The 22,645-nt window shown below is 42.6% G+C and overlaps 1 protein-coding gene across 2 annotated transcripts in view; it reads right to left on the bottom strand.

Moving 5' to 3' along the window:
- Window positions 1-22,645, bottom strand: part of RSPO2 (R-spondin 2) — a 103,809-nt gene that overhangs the window by 21,735 nt on the left and 59,429 nt on the right. For both annotated transcript variants that reach the window (XM_083622327.1, XM_083622326.1), the window contains exons 4-5: window positions 13,344-13,487; window positions 10,479-10,667 (exon numbers count right to left, since the gene is read on the bottom strand). In XM_083622327.1, coding sequence (XP_083478453.1) covers window positions 10,479-10,667; window positions 13,344-13,487 — 333 coding nt within the window. The remainder of the gene's footprint in view (window positions 1-10,478; window positions 10,668-13,343; window positions 13,488-22,645) is intronic.

Consider the following 22,645-nt stretch of genomic DNA (forward strand, 5'->3'; position numbering starts at 1 on the left):
TGCTTTTTTTGTTTTGTTTTCAGGGATGATGTCAATCACAAATGTGGTCAGACAGCAATCCATCTGCATGGAAATATTAACTGCCGCGAATCTATTTTGCCAAAATTCCTCCAACATGGGTGTCTGGAAGCCCATGCCCCTTGCTTGAAACTTCTTCAAACAAAGTTCACAATAAATCTGACACCCCATAAAGCAACTGCTTCCATTAGCACCCTACGGTTGCTCTGGCCAAAACCCTGCAACTAGATACCTCCACACTTGTCTGCTGCCCAGCCGAGTCTGACTCCATATGAGGTGCTCAGAAATTCCATCTTATACACACATCGCTCAATAAGTCACACTAAGTTATCAAGAAAAACAGCATATTGCTTCTTCCCCCAAGTTATTTTGCTTGGAATACAGCTGAGGCCTGAATTATCAGAAACAACAAAATTCAGGCACTTTTTTAAAAAAACAAAAAGTTTACAAGTGGGAAGAACTTTCTGAAATTCCAGTAAATCAGTGAAATACCATGTCACTGTCATTTCAAACGACATCTAGCCAATGTAAAAGAAATAAACAAAACTTGCTAGGTCGCATGCCATATACTCTACTCGAAAAAACATACACAACATCAGAAATTTGCACAAATCCAGAACCCAAAAGAGTTAAAATAGCCTGATTAAAATATGCACATTTTGCTCATTTGCATATACTCACTATTTTCAGTTGTTTTAAAATGTTTTTAATATTGTGTTTTAACTGCCCTGAGACCTTAGAGTGAGGGATGGGTAATGATAATAATAATAATACATTATTCCGCTTCTGTCAGTGATGAAGGAGGACAATAAGCCACACATTGGAAAGAAGCCACATTTCCTAACTCCTGAAAATAAGGCTTAATCAGGCATCACCCAATACCTTTAAAGCCTATAGGCTGCATTCATGAGAACTAGAATTTCATATTATTAAAACTAAAAAATAATAATAATGAGAACGTATTTGCAGGACAACGAATTCAGTGGTTTTTGCACACAGACTGCTATTAAACTAAAGCTGTTATAAGGACCCACTTCATTATTCTCTGATGATTATTTATTTCCTTCTCTAGCATAAAATATGCCTACACTGGCAGTTGTGGGATGCTTGTGTGGCTGTGTATTTCACATGGACAATTCCACCCTGTTATTTCCAAATCAGGGGAGGCCTCCAAGCTAAGAGTTCTAGACAGCCCAAGCAGTATGACAGCACCTCAGAGGTCTGAACGTCTGAAGGGTGTCACAAATGGGCCGCCATCTGATAAACTAGTGAAATAGTGTTTAAAGGTGAACACGACTCTTGGCAGCTTTTGCTTAAAGAAATTAATTTCTCCAGAACGGATGTAATTCCTAAGTGCATGTTACAGATGGAGACGCAATTCCTGCTCCAAGCAAGGAACAGAAGTGCACACTGTGCTCCTTTTGAAGAGCTTACCAATAGTGCGAGGTGGAAAGATGAAGCTAATTTGACAACTCAAGCAATGTCACATGCAATAAAAATAGTATCTATTGATGGGCTCGTTTCTTTGCGTGCGCGCGCACACACACACACACCGGATCAAGCACAAGCGTGTTAAGAATAAATACTTCAATATGGATTAGTATCTGGCTGCCATTCAGAATTTTTAAATGTTCGTCAACTGCATAATTGCCCAGAGACGGCTCTAACTCGTGCTCTGGTCATTTGCAAGGATTTTTCTTTAAAAATCATTAAAAACAGATAATTCCAGAAGCAACCCACAGATCACACGATACTTTGAGGGGCTTCTAAAAGACAACACACAAGGAAATCTGGCTAGTCAAGGGAATCTGTGAAGTCCAACCTAAAGAAACTTGTCCAATTTCTTGTGTATATTGTGGGAAGGTTCAGGGTGGATGGGATATGAACCATTTGAGAATCAAGCAGAACGAGGGCAGATTGTGCCCCTGTTGTCCAATTCCCAAAGTTAGGCTCAAGCAAGTTACATGTTAGAAGCTGCTTGCTTCGTATATATCACATCTTCTCAATAAAACCCAGTGCTTTGTGAGGGTTTGACTTCATTTTATCTGGGGACCTCTACATTGCCCTGCATTAAAAATGGATCTTCAAACAGGACTTCTCAGAAGCAAGTGGGTTAGGAATATTAGCCATTCAAAGAAAGGCTGTGTCTTCTGAATAAGTGTGACCTTTTTTTAAGTCAACTGTCCCAGTCAACAGTTCTTTCAGCCAACCAACCAGGGGGTGGAGGAAGGCTACAAGTGCTTGCTTGAAGAGGTTGTGTATCTTATTATGATGCTAAAGAGCTTTTCTTCTTCTGCATGATGTGCCATGAAATTGATTAATTAACGTGGATCCATTATTGAGAATTCATTCATGCAGCAGTCATTACCTGATCTCTGCTTACATAGACTTAGGATAGATTATCCAATTAATGGGGGATTGCAAGCGAGGAGAGATGGGGCAGGGATTGTTGCGCCGTAAAATCTTAGTCCCTCCCATCCTCATACAGAAGATACGATCTAACTATTAGCTATGCTTGGTTTTTCCTTATAAGAACATGTTTACTTTCGCATAGCTGTCAAGCAAAAAAAAAAAAAAAAATCCTGAGAGAAGCCCTATAGGAAAACTCTATATACAGTAATACCTCGGGTTACATATGCTTCAGCTTACAGACTCCGCTAACCCAGAAATATTACCTCAGGTTAAGAACTTTGCTTCAGGATGAGAACAGAAATCATGCTCCAGCGGCGCGGCAGCAACGTGAGGCCCCATTAGCTAAAGTGGTGCTTCAGGTTAAGAACAATTTCAGGTTAAGAACAGACCTCCGGAACGAATTAAATACTTAACCCGAGGTACCACTGTACCATGCTTTAAATTTACCTTATAATACCATTGCACATAACATTATATACTAGCTTTCCCACTGACAAATTTGATAATTTCCTCTAGATTTTCCAAATAAGGTAGACAACATCCTTTGCATTCAGTAGAGCAGGGAACCTGTGGCCCTGCAGATATTGCTGGACTACAAATCCCATCAGCACTAGGCAGCACGGCCAAAGGCCAGGGATGATTGTGGAGTTGCAGCCCAACAAACAACATCTGGAGAATAACTAGGTTGGAGAAAGCTGCTATATGGGGAAAGAGGTGAGCATCTATTAGTAACAGAACCCCTCCTTGTTCAAGTGGTTAAACATGATGTGTGGCTCTTCAGTTAGGAGGGACAGAACCAGCTCTTGTTAGCATATGGGCTGATTAAGGTGGGCAATTCTGTCCACTAGTCATCTGAGACCAGCTCTGTATTTGTCCTGTGATTATGCCCATATAATTATGGAACTGGCTAGTCCTTTTTTTGGCACAAACACACTCTCTTCGAGCCCTTCTCAAAAAGTCTTACCTTAAGCCTGGCAGGGACTATTTACAGAGTCTGAGGGCAGGTCAAAATACAGGTTTTTATGAAGGGTGTGCATGTCTTCGTTTCTGAAACTGGGCACACATTTACTCGGGGCCATAGGAGTTGAATGTGCTCATGGAATTAGTGGGATTCTGTGGTCATGCAAGGACAACAAATTCTGTACTCCGATTGTCAGACTGCCGTGAACTCAGTAGCTAACCTCGTTCAATGTTGATGAGACTTTAGGAGGGGATTAGGATGGGCAAAGGAAGATTTGTATGAGTTGGGGTGAGGGCTGAAATTCCCTGTCCATTTTTGAGGGACCCAAGGGACAGTCTTTCCAAACTTCTGATACCACAACCAACAATGGAGGTTTATCATACCTTCAGCTCTCTGAAAGTACTCATCAGCTGTTGCCAGCTAAAACGAAACAGGATCCCCAATGCGACTGTCATAAATAAGTTTTGATTGGATTAGAGGACACCGCAACTAGATAAGATCAAAATAGCTGTGAAATTAGCACACACGTGGTCTATTGTCTGATGTCCCTTTCTGTGATACTCAGACGTGCCCAGCCTTGAGGTTTGCTGATTATAAAGCAAAATGGGAGGTGGGTGTATTGTCTTTACAACAATGGGAGATTAGAAAGCAGCAAATGCTGCTCAAACCAAGATTGAGAAATTAGGAAAACTGGATTGCTGAACTAATTGCGGGGAAAAGAAAGAAAACGTGTGAGAGATTGCAACATTAGCTCTCCCCAGGCATTCATAATGCAACTTAAAGTAAACACACGAGAGAGGAGTGAGCCAGCTTGGTCGCATTGCTTTCGCAAAGAGGCAGGTATCCTCACAGAGGCTCCCGGCAGAGTTTACAACCCTGGAAAAAAAATCAGGTTTCTAAAACTTTCCAGTGCTTTCCCCTTCATTACTGCACCTGCGCTGCTTCAGCCAAAAACTAATGTGCTTTTCACCTGAGAAGGTGGAGAAGGGTGAATTACATCCTTATTGAGGACCTCTGTGTATTTCACTTAATGTGGGCACAGAACTAACATACTTAAACCAATTCGCACATACAGCTCTTCAGTTCAAAAGGAATCCTGCTTTGAGGAAGGGAGCAGAACAATAGCCATTGCTTTGTTGTTACACAACTGCTACTGACCTGTGTGTAACATCTAGCCTGATCCTACCCAGCCTTCTTGTTTCGGCTGCAATGGCAACCAATAAGTTTCAAGGTTCGTGTCAAGTTTTTGGTGTTTAATAATAATTCCCTTCAGTCCCTGGCTCCCATATATCTCGGGTCTCTTCATCTAGCCAGTGTGGTGTAGTGGTTAAGAGCGGTAGTCTCGTAATCTGGTGAACCGGGTTCGCGTCTCCGCTCCTCCACATGCAGCTGCTGGGTGACCTTGGGCTAGTCACACTTCTTTGAAGTCTCTCAGCCCCACTCACCTCACAGAGTGTTTGTTGTGGGGGAGGAAGGGAAAGGAGAATGTTAGCTGCCTTGAGACTCCTTAAAGGGAGTGAAAGGCAGAATATCAAATCCAAACTCTTCTTCTTCTTTTTCTTGTCTCCAATGTGTTCTTAGACATATAGAGAGAAGAGCACCCCACAACATCTCTGTCCCTGCTGGTTGCGCCTCAGACTTCTTTGCTCTGAGCAAAAGGGTTGGAGGGGAAATCATTGCATGTTCAGCTGAACATGTTCAGAATACGCCACACTATGAGTTGCACTGTGTAGTCTGTTTTCCTAGATGCCCAAACAGGGCCTGCATCTTTTTACAATTCCTGGATGTCAGCATCAAGTCTTCCTCTCAGAACCTGCTCCAAGCTCCACTTCCATTAGAGTTGCCATATGTCCGAAATTTCCCGGACATACCTGGAATACTGCAGTCAGAAGCAGTGTCCAGGCAGAAATTGGCTAAACGTCCGGGAAAATCTGGATATATGGCAACCCATGTTGGCAGTGTCGTTTTTGGCAATTTCCCTTAAAAATAGCTCAAAAACTTTTGTGTCTGGATTTTCACTTTTTGAAATACAGTGGTACCTTGGGTTACATACACTTCAGGTTACAGACTCTGCTAAACCAGAAATAGTGCTTCAGGTTAAGAACTTTGCTTCAGGATGAGAACAGAAATCGTGCTCCGGCGGTGCGGCAGCAGCAGGAGGCCCCATTAGCTAAAGTGGTGCTTCAGGTTAAGAACAGTTTCAGGTTAAGAACAGACCTCCGGAATGAATTAAGTACTTAACCCGAGGTACCACTTTATGGCAACCCTAACTTCCATGCAAAAGGAATGACGTGACAAACAGAAGACTAAATTCCCTTCTCAAAATCATCCCTTTTATTGGTCTTCTGCAGGTGATTCAAGACACATCTTTTCTGAGTGGTCTTTTCTTAAGCTGGTTAATTTTATTTGTTCTTAACTAGTTCTTTAGATTGTTGAGTTTGTTTTGCTTTGTTGACCTATCTTTATAACTCTCAAGGCTGTGCACCAAGACAGATAAAACAAACAGACTTCAGTAATAAATATATGAAGGTGAGAGGCCCAGTCCACCCTGTGCACACACCCCAATACTTGGGACCTTCCCAATACTTAGAGCACAAAAAGCTTTGAAGACAGAAGAATTACATAAACTGGGCACTGCGAGGAATGGAGTTACCCCAAAACAGATGGCTGTTCTTAAGATATCTCACCAGCATGTTCAAGTTGATTCTTTCACCTGAAAAATGGAAGGCTCCACTCCAGGTCACACAGAACCATCTGTTGGCAAAGCAACCAGAGTTTTGAGCTAGCCTTAAACCTAAAAAAGCTGAGATTTCTCGTAACAGCAAGAGCAAAGATATTAACAAGCCTAGGCTATTAATCCTGTTAAAGTGTTTTCTTCCCAAGGAAAATCCGATTCTGGATGATATCCAAAACCCATCAGTTTGGAACGACTTGGAGTAGTTGAAAAAGCATTTAGGTAATACCCACTTTTCTTTTCTTTTTTTAATCAACAACATTTAATAGTTCCCCTAAGCTATTTGATGACTGAGAAAGTGATAACATTTTAAAATGTTACCTGTTCTTCCCACAGTAGTATTTTAATTTTATGCATTAGGCTCATATTTGCTTTACTCTGTTATTTTATTTTATTTTTGGCATAAGACCCCAAAGATGGAAAGGAAAAGACACATTAATGAGCCACCGTATCAAAAGACCTGCTCAGAGGACTAGAACTTTTCTCATTTCTCTATTTTTATGCAATCCCATCTGCTTCAACTGCAGTCCCATTATAACAATTGTGAGGAATAGCTCCAGGCTAAAAGCTGGCTGCACATTTCCTTCAAGCTGAGCTGCAGTGATGTCACAGAACATCCACGAACATTCCAACTACAGAGAGGTAAAGGCCAGCCACATGCTATAAAAGCAAAACAATATAAAATGCCAACATTCATACAAATGAAGCCACTGTAAGAGGAGCACGAAGCTGGAGTACTGCATGCTGTCGGAATCAGGAGGTTAAATGCTATGCTAGATATGTTAGGTACTCAAAAAGTTTCGTAAGCAAGATATCCTTCCAACTGACTGCCATGTATCATCCTTATCTCTATAGCTTGAGTGGTTACTATACTCAAGAACTGTCACATGCTGGTTTCTGGCTCAGACCATTAATCTCCCCTGGTGTGATATACAAACAAGACTAGATGTCCTCATCCCAAGTGAATAATGAATACCCAGGTGTTAAACAGTAGCAGTGCAAGATCAGGAACACCGTTTGCCTCAGTTCGTAAAAACTGAGATTGAGAAGAAAAAGAACAGGACATCCTACCACTTGTCTGCCTCAGAGGTCCCCCAAAACTTTGCTTCTCATTCTGAAGTTGCAGAACAAATTAATCTGATGGGTTTCGTTTCTTAGCTGGCAGTTCTGTTATGTCTTCTGTTTATGAAATTAGTGGAAGTTTTTCTTTCATTCCAGAGTTCCAGGGCATTAACTTTGGTTTTACTGCTGCTACGACTGTCATGCTGCAACTGTGGTGGATATTTAGAAGAGCGCTCCAAAATTTGAGGCAATTCGTGGTGTCCTCCCCACCTTCCACAGAGCTCCAAGTCACTGTCCCAAATAGCATTCATTTCTCCTTGTAAACTCATTACTGGCCTCCCCTGTCTTCAGGCTCAGGAAAACTTGCTGTGAATATTTATCCCATCTGCCCTTCTGTTTCCATCCTTTGGGAGTCATGAATATATTTGGCATAGTTGCCATTAGAATAATAAGGTCTTATAACACAGGGATGGACACTCATTCCAGGCCATTTCAGTTTTTGCATGGGTTCATTCACTTCATCATTTGTACTTATTTAAATACATATTTTGTCTCATTGCATCCACTTCTTTATTTATTATACCCTAAGATACATGTTTTCTTACGCATTTTATTTATTTAGAAGCATTGCTAAACCACTTAATATTTGACAAAACTTTAAGCAATACACAAATAATACAACAACAACAACATACTATAATAAAGAGAGAGATGCAACATAAACGTACAGTAAAAGAGCGCATAATATAAAAACAAGACTTCAAGGATGACAGAATCCAAACTTGGAGGCTCAGAGAAAGTCTGGGCAAAAAAGATATGTCTCTACAAGATGTTCAATGCAATTCATGCTTGATGCTTTACATGGCACAGGGAAGGGTATTTTACAGTGCAGGAGCAATGGCGGAAAATGCCCATTTGGGGGGTCACTGCCCTGTAGTGTGCAGTGCCATGAGTAAAATTTCTCCAGATGATCTCATTGATCTTCCATGTCTATACAATTAACCTGGTCTTAAGTTGTTCAGGGGTTTATATGGTGGTAAAAAGACCTTTAACAAAGCCCTGTAGCTGATCGGGCTTTTGTACTCTTTCTGAGCTGAAAATTGAAGTGCAACATTCAGAAAGTGTGAAATCCAAAGGATTCCTGAATTAGTCCAGGAGGCGCAAACTATTTGTTGTTGAAAGTTGCCTTGAGTTACCTTCAGCAAAGAATAGAAAAGTGGCTCACAAGTTTTAAAAATATTATTATTATTTGCTTACAGATGCTGACTGAAGAAAATTAATTCTCACAAGGCCAAACAGCTAATTCAGAGCCAAGAGAAGAGGCAGAAGGTTTGCATTGTAATCCTTACTGTGGACTCCTCAAAATGACCCATCAGGAAATCTAATAATCGACAACTGCATTCTAGTGCGATCTTTTATGATGCTGCACTCAACATGACCACAGGAAGAAAACCAATGATAACACAAAGTTCTTTTGCCCTTGCAGCTGTCTTTCTCCTTCATAAAAGAGAAAGAGGTACTCCAAGGGGTCGTTCTTATAAAGCCACATGGGTATATGGATAGACAGTAAGCATGGATGCAAAAGCATAAAACTGTCACTGAAAATCCTGGAAAAAAACTGTCACTGAAATCCTTCTATGGCCATCGTTGCACATTAAGGCAGAAGACAAAAATAGTAAAATGAAATGTCAACAAAGCAAACAGAAATAGAAAGCATATGGCAAAGGCACACACACTTGACCCTGCCCCACCAAAATTGTCCTCGCTTCCTGATCTCAGTTTAATCCATCACAATCTACTACTGTCTTTGGTTACATGATGTCAGATTTATCCCACGTGTTGATGAGAGTATACAGACTAAGAACATTAGGAAGGGGTCATTTTTAAATAGATTTATATGCAGAATAGAGCTATCCAAGTCACAGAATATGACTTCCCTTACTACTTCCTGCATTTCCTCCCTACTTAACAAGACTGTTCAGACACTGTCCCATATCAGGAGGCTAAAGTGAACACGCCAACAGACAAACTGTAATTAATTTCATTTTTCCCACGTAAGAGAACAATAAAAAAGGAACAATCTATCTCTAATCACATTTGAACCAGGCAGTATTATGACGGTAGAAACACATTGTCCCTACTGCATCTGTACATTAATAAGCTTGATCTAACTTCTTAGGCCACAATCCAGTGCCCTGTCTTGGCTCCCACCCCAAAACACACAAGCAAAGACTCTCACTTGTAAGAAATAAAAAAGATCTTTATTCAGGCAAGAAGTGGTATAGGCTCAGCAACAGACACAGGGCCCAGGAGCCACATCTCAGTACAAGGTGGAAGTTCAGAACCAGTGGAAGCAACGAAGACGTCCCAACAAATTTCCCCACCCTGTCTGCCAAGCTTTCCAAGTCCAGCTGCGGTACACTCACTCGCCTTGTTCACCTTGTGGGAATGTTGGGATCAAAATTGCATGCTCCACAGGGATGGGGTGGGCTGCTCCCATCTGTGAAGGCAGCGCCTGGTTCTCAGCAACAAGCTTGCACCCTACTTTTCGGACACCTGTTCAGTCACTGCCTTCTGCCTCCTTGACTGCTCAAAGGCTTCCTGAGCCTTCACTGAGGCCCTTCACTTTGAAGGAAGAGCAGGGGTGTGCAGAGAACTGGCATCCCTGATCCCCCTCCTGAAGTGGCTGAAGTTGTGGTAGAGATTCCTCCCTCCTCCAACCCAGGTTTCCCACCATTCAGGCCTCCTTGGGTTTCTACCTCCTCCTGTGTCACAGTCTACCAATCCCAACAGCATCATGGGGCTCATGATGACTGTAACCCACTGCTCTTCAGGTTTTTTGGACTCTTAACTCCCATCAGTCCCAGCCAGCATGGCCATGTTGTAGCCCCAAACATCTACAGGCCACCAGGGCTGGGGGAGGTTACTTATTCACACACTTACCTGGTATTGAACAAAATGGAGTTTCTTTATGAGAAGAGATGTAGAGGTCGGCTGTCTTGAACTGCTCATAGTTTAAAAACTGACTCTTACCTGATGTTGCTGCAAAACAACATTCTATACAGCATGCCCCAGGATCTCATAAACATGTTCTATATATATACACACAGAGAGAGTCACAGGCTGTGCTTCAGCACTTGTGTGCTAACAGAACGAGGTGGTGTGTAAGTTGGACGGTTCCTCCGGGTTTTTGAAAAACAAGAGACAGTGTTCTATCTATCTTAGTTAAACAAGCACGGTTTGAGTCAGGAAAAGAGCTCATAAAAACTATTTGGCATCTGGCACGCTTACCTCCCGGACAGTGCCTCAGGGCCATTTTACATCTTCTGGACTCTGCGATGGTTGGGCATGGTATTGTGTCTTTTGCTGGCTTTTTCACAATTTGCCTCGTCCGCGTTTCCAAGCCCCACTTAAATCCGCAGGTCTTGTTATTTCTGCTGCACGTCCCCCATTCACTCCAAGGGCCCACTTCACAGCCTTCTGAGGAAACCAACATACACAACACACAGCGCTAGTTAACATCTTCTTGTTATCTGATGCACATAACATGGCTGCTCCAAAATACATGTCAATGAGGGGCAGAGGGTGGGGGTGGCAGAGAGGATGAAGAAATTCAAAACTTCATAAGTGGCAGATTTTACTGTTCAGTGTCTGATGGCTTTATTAGAGGAAATTTCCGCAGGCTGGCCTTATTTAATCCCACTAACTCGAAGAGCTGGTTCACAAACAAGCCCTGAAATGTGTTGTGGGAAGGCAATGCAATTTCTAGTCTACCATGAATTCTCCACACCTCCTTCTCTTCCCATCTTACAGTTATCTTCATTTTCCTTCCAGTTGCTTTTGAGAGGTGTTCCAATAATTTTAAATCAGATCTGGGGAACAGTTGCTGGGTTATAACCAGTGCTATTTTTCTAGAAAAAGAGGTGCTAGAACTCACCGTGAACACTTCCCTCATTCTCTTAGAATGGCAAAGGTGCCCACCTGAGAGGTGCCGGAACTGAGTTCTGGAGAGTTTTGGCTGAAAAAAAGCCCTGGTTATAACTCCCATCATCCCTGATCATTGGCACTGTTAGTTGGGACTGACTGATGGTGGTTGGATTCTAACATCGTCTGGAGGGCCACAGGCTCACTGCCCCAATTTAAATAGTGGAATTCTTGGGTCTCTTCTCTGTTTGTTTTGTTTTTCTGGTTGAAGAATGGGTTTAGATCAGAACACAGGAACGTAAGAAGACATCCAGATGTATTATACCAAGGCAACATTCATATCAATCATACATTTAAAGCTCTATGATACTGTAAGCCGCCCAGAGTGGCTGGGGAAACACAGTCAGACTGGGAGGGGGTATAAATAATAAAATTATTATTATACTTTAAGTAGTCATGGCTTCCACCATTGCATTCTGGGAGATGTAGCTTGTTAAGGCTTATCAGAGTGGTAACAGGACCCCTATTTCCCTTCCAGAGCTATGGAAAGATGGGTTCCCTACCAACTCGAAGCAGCCTTAACAAACTAGGCTGGGCACAGAAGTCTCTCACTTGTTCTTTTTTAGCATTAGATTTCAGTCTGATTTGCAGACACGAGTCACCAAGCAACATTAGGCGTTGTTTTTAAAAAAGAAAAATGAGAAAGACCATTTCACGGCAACCTATGCTCTCCCTTTTATTAAGATGCAAAGAAAAATCAAAGCGACTCAACTCAGGAGTGCTTCAGAGTATCCTTACTTGGAGAAAAGCCATCAGGTTTCAGAAACAGAGATTTCCCTAGGACCCATTATTTCTAGATTTATTAACGGTAAGAAGATGAATTGCATTGCTCTAACGTTATTATAGCACATTAGCTGTTTCCATCTAACTTATGTACCAAACACTCGCCAAGGTTTTTATGCAGTGAGGTAATGTGTGAACTTGTAAACCTATCTCGATGTCCAGAAAGGTTTAGACCATAAGCATGATCATTATTCTAAGTGTTCAAACAGAAACAAAAAGGCAAGTACGAGACAAGCACATAATCACTAACGTTTCATGGTTGAAAATGTGGACATTAATTTTATTATTCTAACACTCCGATTCTCACTGCCTTAGAATTCCCATCATTTGCTGCTGGTAGTGGTTGGGAGGGGGAATGCACAAGAGAAAGAAGTGGAACTACATGCTGTAGAGGGGAAAGAGGAAAGGATACAATTTTTGAGAGCAGACAGTATTTTTCTCTGCTTGTTTTTGCCAGTTTGCATTTCTTGGTGCAGAAAGTAGTGATCTGATGTGCAGAGATCTTTCCTATTCTAATTAATTCAAGAGGCTTCTGGAAGCTTCTTTGTGTGAGGGAAACAAGCAGAAGGTTCATGATGTTTGGGTTATTTCTTCAGAGAAGCTGAGTACAGCTGGTTTAAACTGGTTCTCTTATCTCTTTCTGTCAAGGTCATGCAGACTATAAAAGTAAGGCCAGAAGGAGCCTTGGTTTCACTTTCTCTTTCTATCTCTCTTCCTTCTGGTGTGGTGTTGTGTATATAGTGTTAAAGCTTAGTCTTAGAGGTTATTGTAAGTTTAAGTTAAGTCTGCTGCAACTGGATTTCTTATGGACAGAGCCATAAGAAATGTATTGGATTTGTGACCATTATGCTCATTTGTCTTCAGTAGCAGTAAAGTTCTACTGGATGAAATACAATTGCCTTTGGTTTATTTTTTGGGAATTCTGCAACGTGCTTAAATTTTTACTCTGCTAACTATGCATTGGAATCTACTCTGGATCAATATTGAGCAGAATTTCATGACAATTTTATGTTCTGTTAACCAGAAATGGCTCACTGGGTGGCATGAATATATGTATATAAGAAGAGCTGGCTGGATGAGGCCAATGGCCCAACTAGTTCAGCTTCCTGTTCTTACAGTGGCCAGCCTGTGGGAAACCCATAAACAGGATCTGAGCACAAGAGTGCTCTTAGTTTTAAAAGGTCATCCCAAAAAACAGAAACACTGATTTCTTGGGAACAGGTACCAGAACATCAGTACTGTTACTAGTAAATAGAGAAAGTTGGATTGTATACAAGTGGGTGGCACAACCTAATCAGGCAAAGTGGAAAATAATTTCAGAAACCATTCTGAATCAGTGGGGAGGATCAGAAAGAGGTAATATAGAAGAGATGTTCAGTAAGCACTCACCCACACATTCCATGGTCTCCTCTAAAGGTGCAAAGCCGTCAGGACATTCTCCAAAGCAACGACCCCGGTAGAGATAAAACCCAGGCTTGCACTTTGTGCAAAAATCTCGACTGAAGCAAGAATCACAGTTCTCTATTCTGCATCCTAAGAGGTTGGAATAACAAATTTATTTGTTTATTTATTTCAGGTTTGCAAATTCATTGAGTGATGCAGCAGCAAAGAACATAGCAGGACTCAACCATTTAAGAAGAATGGGTTCAGAGCTTACTCTTAAGAACCTAAGAAAAAAGCCCTGTTGGATCAGGCAGTGGCCCATCTGGTCCAGAACCCTGTACCTCAGGTTACAAACGCTTCAGGTTACAGACTCCGCTAACCCAGAAATAGTACCTCTGGTTAAGAGCTTTGCTTCAGGATGAGAATAGAAATCGCATGGAGGCAGCGGGAGGCCCCATTAGCTAAAGTGGTACCTCAGGTTAAGAACAGTTTCAGGTTAAGAACAGACCTCCACAACAAATTAAGTTATTAACCCAAGGTACCACTGTATTCACAGAGCTCAACCAGATGTGCTTGGGAAGCCCACAAACAGGTCCTGAGTGCAACAGCGTAGCTGTTTTCATCTAGGCTTTTTAAATATATATGTATCTTGAGCACAGTTTTGTGGAAAGCTGTGAAACTTTATAAGTAACCAGAACGTTAGATGTCAATGAGCTCCTGCTTCTTGACCCATCACACCAACCCACAAAAAACAAATGTGAAAAGGGGGTATTCTCTCATTGTGTTGTGAACTGCCCTGAGATCTACGGGTGAAGGGCGGCATACAAATTTAATTAATTACATTATTAACTAGCTAAAGGTAAAGGGACCCCTGACCATTAGGGTCAGTCGTGACCGACTCTGGGGTTGTGGCGCTCATCTCGCTTTATTGGCCGAGGGAGCCGGCGTACAGCTTCCAGGTCATGTGGCCAGCATGACTAAGCCGCTTCTGGCGAACCAGGGCAGCGCACGGAAACATCATTTACCTTCCCGCTGGAGTGGTACCTATTTATCCACTTGCACTTTGACGTGCTTTCGAACTGCTAGGTTGGCAGGAGCAGGGACCCGAGCAACGGGAACTCACCCCTTCATGGGGATTCGAACCGCTGACCTTCTGATCGGCAAGCCCAAGGCTCAGTGGTTTAACCCACAGTGCCACCCGCGTCCCCTGCATTATTAACTAGTCAATCATTAATTAATTTGCAGAAGATTTTAGCTAGTGAAAATTAGCAGAATGAGAGAGCATGTTGAATTCTGCTACCTATAAGTAATTTGCTTTCAAATATGCACATTAAATGGGTCTTGGAATTCTGATGAGATGTGAATGGGTGGTCCTGTAACACACAGCAGAAATGCTGAAAGGAAAGCTATCACTATATAATTGCTGCCTCACATCCAAGAGATGCAACCATCTACAAGGTCAAGTATAAGTTGTTGATTCAAATCTGGTGGGAGGGAATGTCTCATTCAAGTAAATCGTCCCCCCCCCCTTTATAAATGGAAATCTTCCATTTAAAATATTAGGGCCTCTGCTATACGAAAAGGCTGCATGTTGTTACCTGTATCTTTGACTCAGTCTTGGGGAGTTTTGTCCCTAACACCTTCCTGTTTTAAATTGAATGGAGAATACACATGGTGTTTCCTTATGTGAAACCTTAACTTTCCATTTCTTGGCCACAGATCATAGCTAGATAGTCTGTGATACATTTCTTGTGTTTGCCTTTTCTGGCAGCCACTCTCTTATGTTTGGTAGATTCCACACCACTGGAATGTTTATCATCACATTTTGAGAAAGGCTGACTATTCTTCATATAGCAAGCACCCAAACCAAGTTTTCTATGGCCAGCAAGTTCTGCAGACAAGTGAATCTGAACGCTAGACTTTGATTACTTCTATTTCAGTTCCATTAACGTGTACTGAATGCATATGTTTAGCCTTAGGATTGGGGATGTAAATAAAGGGGAAAGAAAACACTACAGGCAACATCACACTTATGGATCATATGTGTCATATCCTCATTAGAATGCAGGGAGTAAACCATAGTTGCCCTGTTATGATGCAACAGGAAACTATGGTTTAAACATAACAATTTATGTCATATATTTATACACGTCTTAATAAGAGGTTTATAAAAATTATTATGATCTCAGTGACAAAACCAGACAGGGAAGGCAAGAGCATGCAGTTTGTTCTTTGGCCAACAACCCATGGTTTATTGGCCTGTGACTCTTACATCAAAAATGAGCCACAGATTATTACTGAAATCCTAGACATGCCAGCTGAAATTTGGGTCCCACCAAGTTCAATGAGACTTTCTCCTGTTTACGTAGGTACTGGATTTAAGCCTAAATAGGAGGTGTGCACATACACACTCAAGTTAACTAACAAACATGAGAATACGTCTGCACAACATATTTCAGTTTGCAATGAATTCCAGTTTTCAAAAAGCTGTTAAGGCCCCATCAGTTTTATGGACATGGCACAGTGTACAAATCTAGAATGGTCACAACCATGCTTTTAAAAAACATTATCTTGTTGGGGAAATGGTGTAACACCCAATAGACAGATGCGATCTAAACCTCATGACAGTTTCTTAGCAATTAATTTCCAACCCAAAATGGCATATGCTTGCTAGGCCAACATCGGCACTTGCAATCCTGTTAACTCAGAAAACTGAGAGAGGTTTGCGCTGATAAAATTTGGGTTGGTAAGCTGGCGTACGGTTCTTCCCCACCATTAAAAATGTAGCATGGGGTAGTGGTGTAATCAATCCAAAAGCCACTGTTCCATAAGGCAACGGGCCAGATAGAAGCATGAGAATTATAATCAGGGAGACTAATGCAATAATTCTCACATCTAAATGCACTCATAGTTTATCTCTGGGTTGTGTGAAGAAATAGACTCATTATCTGCCCTGAATGACACTCCCACCTATTCAGCTGTATTGGACAGCTGTGGATTCTGGTAATATGAGGAAGGAAGAAAAAACCTTCTTTTCATCCATTTTTCCAATGCCATGCATAATATTATAGACTCCTACTATGTGCACCCTTAGTTGCTTTTTCCCCAACCTAAAAAGCCTCAAAGAGTGTAGCTTTTCCTCACAGGGGATTTGTCCCACCCTCCTGATTATTTTGGTTACATTTTAGTGCACTTTCCCCAGTATCCTTTTTGAGATGTGGCCATCAGAATTGGACACTGCATTCCAAGTGTGGTCGCACCATAGATTTGTATCAAAGCATTGCTATGTTGGCAGGTTTATTTCCCAACAATCCCTTAGCATGAGATTTGCCTTTTTCACAGCCGCCACACACGATGTTGACATTTTCATTGAGCTCAATATCTCTTCTTCGGTCACTCGCTCACCGCCGCCAAATATTTCTTATGAAAGTTGGTTCATAATGCTTTTTGTTTCTACCCAGAGTAGTTTCTGAGCCAGCGTATAGTGAAACGTGTGAGGGGAGGGAACTTTTCCCCTTTTTCTCTGCATTTGTTTATTCTATTAAAGAGAATTTATATGCCTCTTAATCAGGCAAAACCTTTAAGCAGTTTGCATACATCCAAATTACTGATTAAAATCAGTCGTTAAAAAACAAGTTTGCCTTTACAAATTCCAAAATGAAACCAACAGTTCTAAAAATATATGTTATAAAATAAAATTGCATGTTGAAGTTCATGTCAGATTTACCATATCTGGGTTGCCTTGCTTAAGCCAAATATATTTTTAGTAGGTGCTGAAAATGGTGCAGTGACGTGCCTAAGATCAATGAGCAAGGAGTTCCAAAGTGTAGCAGGTGTTGCCACACGGAAGGAGCTATTTCTTGCAAGTGCAGAGCAAACATGGCATGGCAGTTCCCATGAAGACCTTCGCCTGATGCTCTGGCCTTGCTAGCTAGGGATGATGGGAGTTGTAGTCCAACAACATCTGGGGACCCACAGGTTGAGAACCACTGCTCCAGAGGGTCCTCCAACTCTTTGGAACAAATGTGGAGGAATGCAAGGCAAATAAAGTTGGCAAAAATTGCCTCTCCTCTTCTGTTAGTGGAGGTGTGAGTTGGACCCAAAAGGATACAACTGGAACCATCCCATGCCAAAAAGAGGGTTTTCAACACTCTGTTCATGCAGCTCTTGTTCTGCTTACATACGTACATTTATTAATGCAAAATAAATTGCTATTCTACAGATGTGTAAGGGGTGCTGCCGAAAGTGTCAGTTTTCTCCTTCTGCCTCTCTTTCCTGCCAGGGGAGCAATAACGATTAATTTTGCTGTTATTCCTGGATCGGGACACTCCACCAATGTACAGAGCCATAATCTGCAGTTATTTCCTTTGCTGCGTCATTGTTTTTCTAATAGGCTCAAAACTTTAGCCTGGGGCCATCTCCTGACTCCTGTGAGTCGTGCTGAACATTAGCATTGTGCATTTAACAGACCCAGAAGGGGTGTTCTCAAGTTATAGTCAACAGCAGTCCAATCTGTGCACACAAGGCATTGAGCTGTACAGTGAAATGTTCAGTGCTGGCGCAATCTGTGTACCTGAACTGTTCCAAGTCAACAAGTGTACACAAAAGTTCACACAAATGCTTGCACATGCATTCAAGACAGTTTGTGTTCAGTGTAACCTGCGAACAAACCTATTTTCCAGTAGTGGCTGTTGCCCCTTGGGACTGGTGGGACCGAAAATAGGGAAACCAATAATAACTGGAGCCAGAGTCATGGATTAGTAGAGTCAACTAATTCTAGTTTTGTCCTCATTCTCTCCCTGCTGAGTTCTGTAAGTCGGAAAACACTTCAAGAGGAGGAAACTGTGCAGGCAGTGGATTGATTGCAAGCAAGAAGGCAAGCAGGTTAAGGGTTAACTGAGGACAGATGGACGTTGGTGAGGCAGTGCTGGATTTACCCAAATGAAGAAGCCTCCACTGCTATTCTCTACTGTTCTCCATGGAACAACCAGGTTTGGCAGGACCACTAAAACCACACACATCTAGGCCTGGTAAAAAGATTTGCTCACAGCCCACAGAAGGTCTGGCTCCCTGCATACTACTTCACCACAGGTGAAGGAGGGATAAAGAGGAAATGGAACCACTGCAAAAGAGACGAAAGCCTGAATCATAATCATAATATTTTTATTATTTATATCCCGCACATCTGGCTGGGTTTGTCCAGCCACTCTAGGCAGCTTACAGCATATCTAAAAACATAAAACATCAAATGTTAAAAAAAAACTCCCCAAACAGGGCTGCCTTCAGATGTCTTCTAAAAGTTGTGTAATTTTTTATTTCCTTGACATCTGAAGGGAGGGCGTTCCTCAGGGAGGGCACCACTACTAAGAAGGCCCTCTGTCTGGTTCCCTGTAACTTCACTTCTTGCAAGTGAGGGAACCAGCAGAAGACCCTCAGAGGACAACTTCAGTGTCTGGGCTGAGCAATGGGGGTGGAGACACTCCTTCAGGTATACTGGGCCGAGGCCATTTGGGGCTTTAAAGGTCAGCACCAACACTTTGAACTGTGCTCAGTAACCTACTGGGAGCCAGTGAAGATGCTTAAGGACCAGTGTTATACGGCGGCCACTTCCAGTCATCAGTCTAGCTGTTGCATTCTGGATTAGTTGTAGTTTTTGGGTCACCTTCAAAGGTAGCCCCACGTAGAGTGCATTGCAGTAGTCCAAGCGGGAGATAACCAGAGCATGCACCATTTTGGCAAAACAGTCTGCAGGCAGGTAGGGTCTGAGCACCAGATGGAGCTGGTAGAGAGTTGCCCTGGACACAGAATTGACCTGCACCTCCACAGCCCAGGAGGAAGGAGTCCAAATTGACTCCCAGGTTGTGTACCTGATCTTTCAGGGGCACAGTTACCTCCTTCAGGACCAGAGAGTCCCACACACACACACATGGCCCCTGTCCCCCAAGAACAGTATTTCTGTTTTGTCAGGACTCAAGCTCAATCTGTTACCTGCCTTCCATCTGCCAACCGCCTCTACTCACACAGGACCTTGACCCCCCTCACTGGTTCTGATTTGAAGGAGAGGTAAAACTGGGTATTTTCCAGCCTAAGCCCCCTGATGATCTCCGAGCGACTTCATGTAGATGTTAAAAAGCATGGGGGAGAGGACAGAGCCCTGAGGCACCCCACAAGTGAGAGTCCAGGGGGCACAGCCCCAGACACAGCTCCGGAGGAAGGAGCAGAACCACTGCATAACAGTGGCCCCTCTAGACAGTCCAGAAGGATGTCATGGTCAATGGTCTCAAAGGCCGCTGAGAGATCCAGCAAAACTAGGAAACAGCTTTCACCCTTGCCCCTAGCTCACTGGAGATCATTGACCAGCACAACCAAGACAGTTTTCAGTCCAACGATGAGGCCTGAATCTCAATTGGAAGCGGTCCAAATGGTCCACATCCTTCAGGCATGCCTGGAGTTGTTCCAGGTTACCTACAACAACCATACTCGCTAGAACAATCAGTATGTGTTAAAAACACACACACACACACACACACACACACACACACATAGGCATGGAAGTTGTCAGGTTGACCACAGCCACTCCTTAAGTATCTTATGTATCCCCATAACAGGTCTGAGGTATGGACTGAAATAATTTTTGACCGGGGGCAGCCCTACGATGAGGCAGAGTGAGGCAGCTGCCTCAGGTGGTGAATGCTGAGGTGTGGGGAGTGGACAGAGCTGTGAGCACCATGGGGTCCACCCTGCAGCCCCTACACTAGCCTGCTGGCCTCAAGTACAGTGGACAACACTGTCCCTTTCACCAGTATTGTGGCAAGAGTCAACTACCAGTCAAATTGGCTTTTGTATGTGACTTGGGAGAGGGCACCATCTTTTCCTTTGCCTCAGGCAGCAAAAAGTCTTGAGCCGGCCCTGCATTTTACTATGTCCAAGAAAGAGCCCCTCTCTATCAGACCTGCCATAGTGTTGGTTCAAACCTCCTGTGACACGCGGACCAATACCCAAAGAATTCCTGTTGCCTTGGAGACCATGTGGTGCCCTTCATATATTACTGGACTCCAACTCCCTTCAGGCCTAGCCAGCATGGGCAACAATCAGGGATGAGGAGGAGCTGTAACAGTATCTGGTGGGTACCACACTGGCTACCCCTACTTTAGAGGGTGATTAGTTTTCTTCCATCTGGCAAAAATAAATAAATAAATCCATGTATGCAACTTTAGAGATGAAATTACATGGCACACTGTAACCAGGAAAAAAACAACTCTAAACAGTCTTGCAAATTTGAGATGCCTAGCTCATAGCTAGTGAAGAAAATTAGATTTGAAAATGCACCTTTTTTTCATAATTTTAGAGCTGCTGCGTTGAGCTGCGTGGCATTCACAGTGTTGTGTTTGGCAAGAGTGGCACTTTTCAATCCATGTTAACATTTTCCCTAAGATACACAGGTTCAAGCACTTTTCTATTGCAAATGCAAAAATGTTCCAGAAATAAGAAAAGGTCGAAGATTTCTTCTGCTCAAAGATATTCAGAGTGCAAGCGTTTTACACCAAACTCTCCTAAGACCCCCTTCTGTAAAAACCAGTAGGGATTTTGAATGCAGCCAAAGCTATTTTTAAACTGCAAAAACAATGTCAGAGCAACAGACAAAAAAATGTTCGGAGTCAGAAAGGGCATCCAACATCAGGGAAGAAGAATTTCATATTTATTTGTGTATTTTGAAAATGTATGAAAGATAGTCGCGCAGGGTCTTAATAACTTGCAGGATCATATTGGATAACACAGAAAAACACAGCAAAAACAGGGCCACAGATATCAGAGCTAAAAAGGCAAGATGGTGAGCTGGTTTGGGCACATAATATTAAACCATAGTTAAGTGTTTGTGAATGAGCAGCAGTGGCCCATATGCTGGTGAACTCCCCTTCAGGGTGACCATAAGGACACTTTTGGAAGCTTCCACAGGTTTTGATTGCTTGCCATACCATCTGAATCCATACAAACCGTGGTTGATCTTAACTGTGGTTAGTAAAATCCATGGTTTATGAAGCCAGCCATTAATCATAGTTAAGGTCAATCACTGCTTACGGTTCAGCTGACTTTCTAAATTGCAGTTAATCTAAAACGAAAGCAGAACCTTCTATCTCCCCCTTTGCAGCTGTGCCAGAGCTTGCTAAAGCTCATGTTCATGCTAAGTAGCAATGAAATGCAAAGTGGCAACTGACAAGTGGAAAAGAAAACCAGAATACTGAGCCTTGCATGACCCTCTTACAAGCTAGAGTGTCCTAGAGGAGGACATGGCTGGAACCCGGAACAGGATCCTGTTTGGAAGTGAGAATACAATGTAACATTGAGGGATAATTCCCACTTGCATGTCCTACCACTGAACTTTGACTCCTCCCCACCAACACAATTTTTAAGATGAAGCTAGAGAGGCATTTGCCAGAAGTACTTTGCAAGGAAGAGACAGTAACTGGGTTATCTCATCCAACACGCAGCGCAGTGGAAATGAAGAGAATCGCATTACCTGCACTGACCAGATTGAGAGAATCTGTGGCCCTCAAGACTCCAGCTCACATCAGCCTCATCCAATGGTCGTGGATGATGCAAACTGAAGTCCAACAACATCTGGAGGTCCATCACTGAACTAGCTAAGTCAGGAAAGCATGGTTAACTCCTTCCCATCTTCAAAGGTCCCCCCAACCTTCATTGACTGCGGAGCCAGCTCACAGCAGGGGCTCATCTCTTCTGAAGTTTACTATACAGTGAAAAGGAGCAGCCAAGCATACTAGGACTCAATTTCTTGACTTTAAGAAAGCCGACTTCATAAAACTTAGGGAAGTGCTGGGTGAGATCCCATGGACAGTAATACTAAAAGGAAAGGGAGTTCATGATGGCTGGGAGTTTGTTAAGAGGGAGATAGTAAAAGCACAACTTCACGCAATACCAATGAGACGGAAACATGGAAGGTGCCTAAAGAAGCCAGGGTGGCTATCTAAAGAACTTTTAACTGAGTTAAGATTTAAAAAGGTTGTGTACAAAAAATGGAAAAGGGGGGAAACCACCAAAGAGGAATTCAAACAAATAGCCAGCACGTGTAGACACAAAGTCAGAAAAGCTAAAGCACAGAATGAACTCAGGCTTGCTAGAGAGGTTAAAAGCAACAAAAAAGGCTTTTATGGGTATGTTCGTAGCAAAAGGAAGAACAAAGAAACAGTGGGGTCACTCAGAGGAGAAGATGGTGAAATGCAAACAGGGGACACAGAAAGGGCTGAACTCCTCAATGCCTTCTTTGCCTCAGTCTTCTCCGATAAAGA

Source organism: Podarcis filfolensis (genome assembly GCF_964270895.1).
Source record: "Podarcis filfolensis genome assembly, chromosome: 7".
Lineage (NCBI taxonomy): Eukaryota > Metazoa > Chordata > Lepidosauria > Squamata > Lacertidae > Podarcis > Podarcis filfolensis.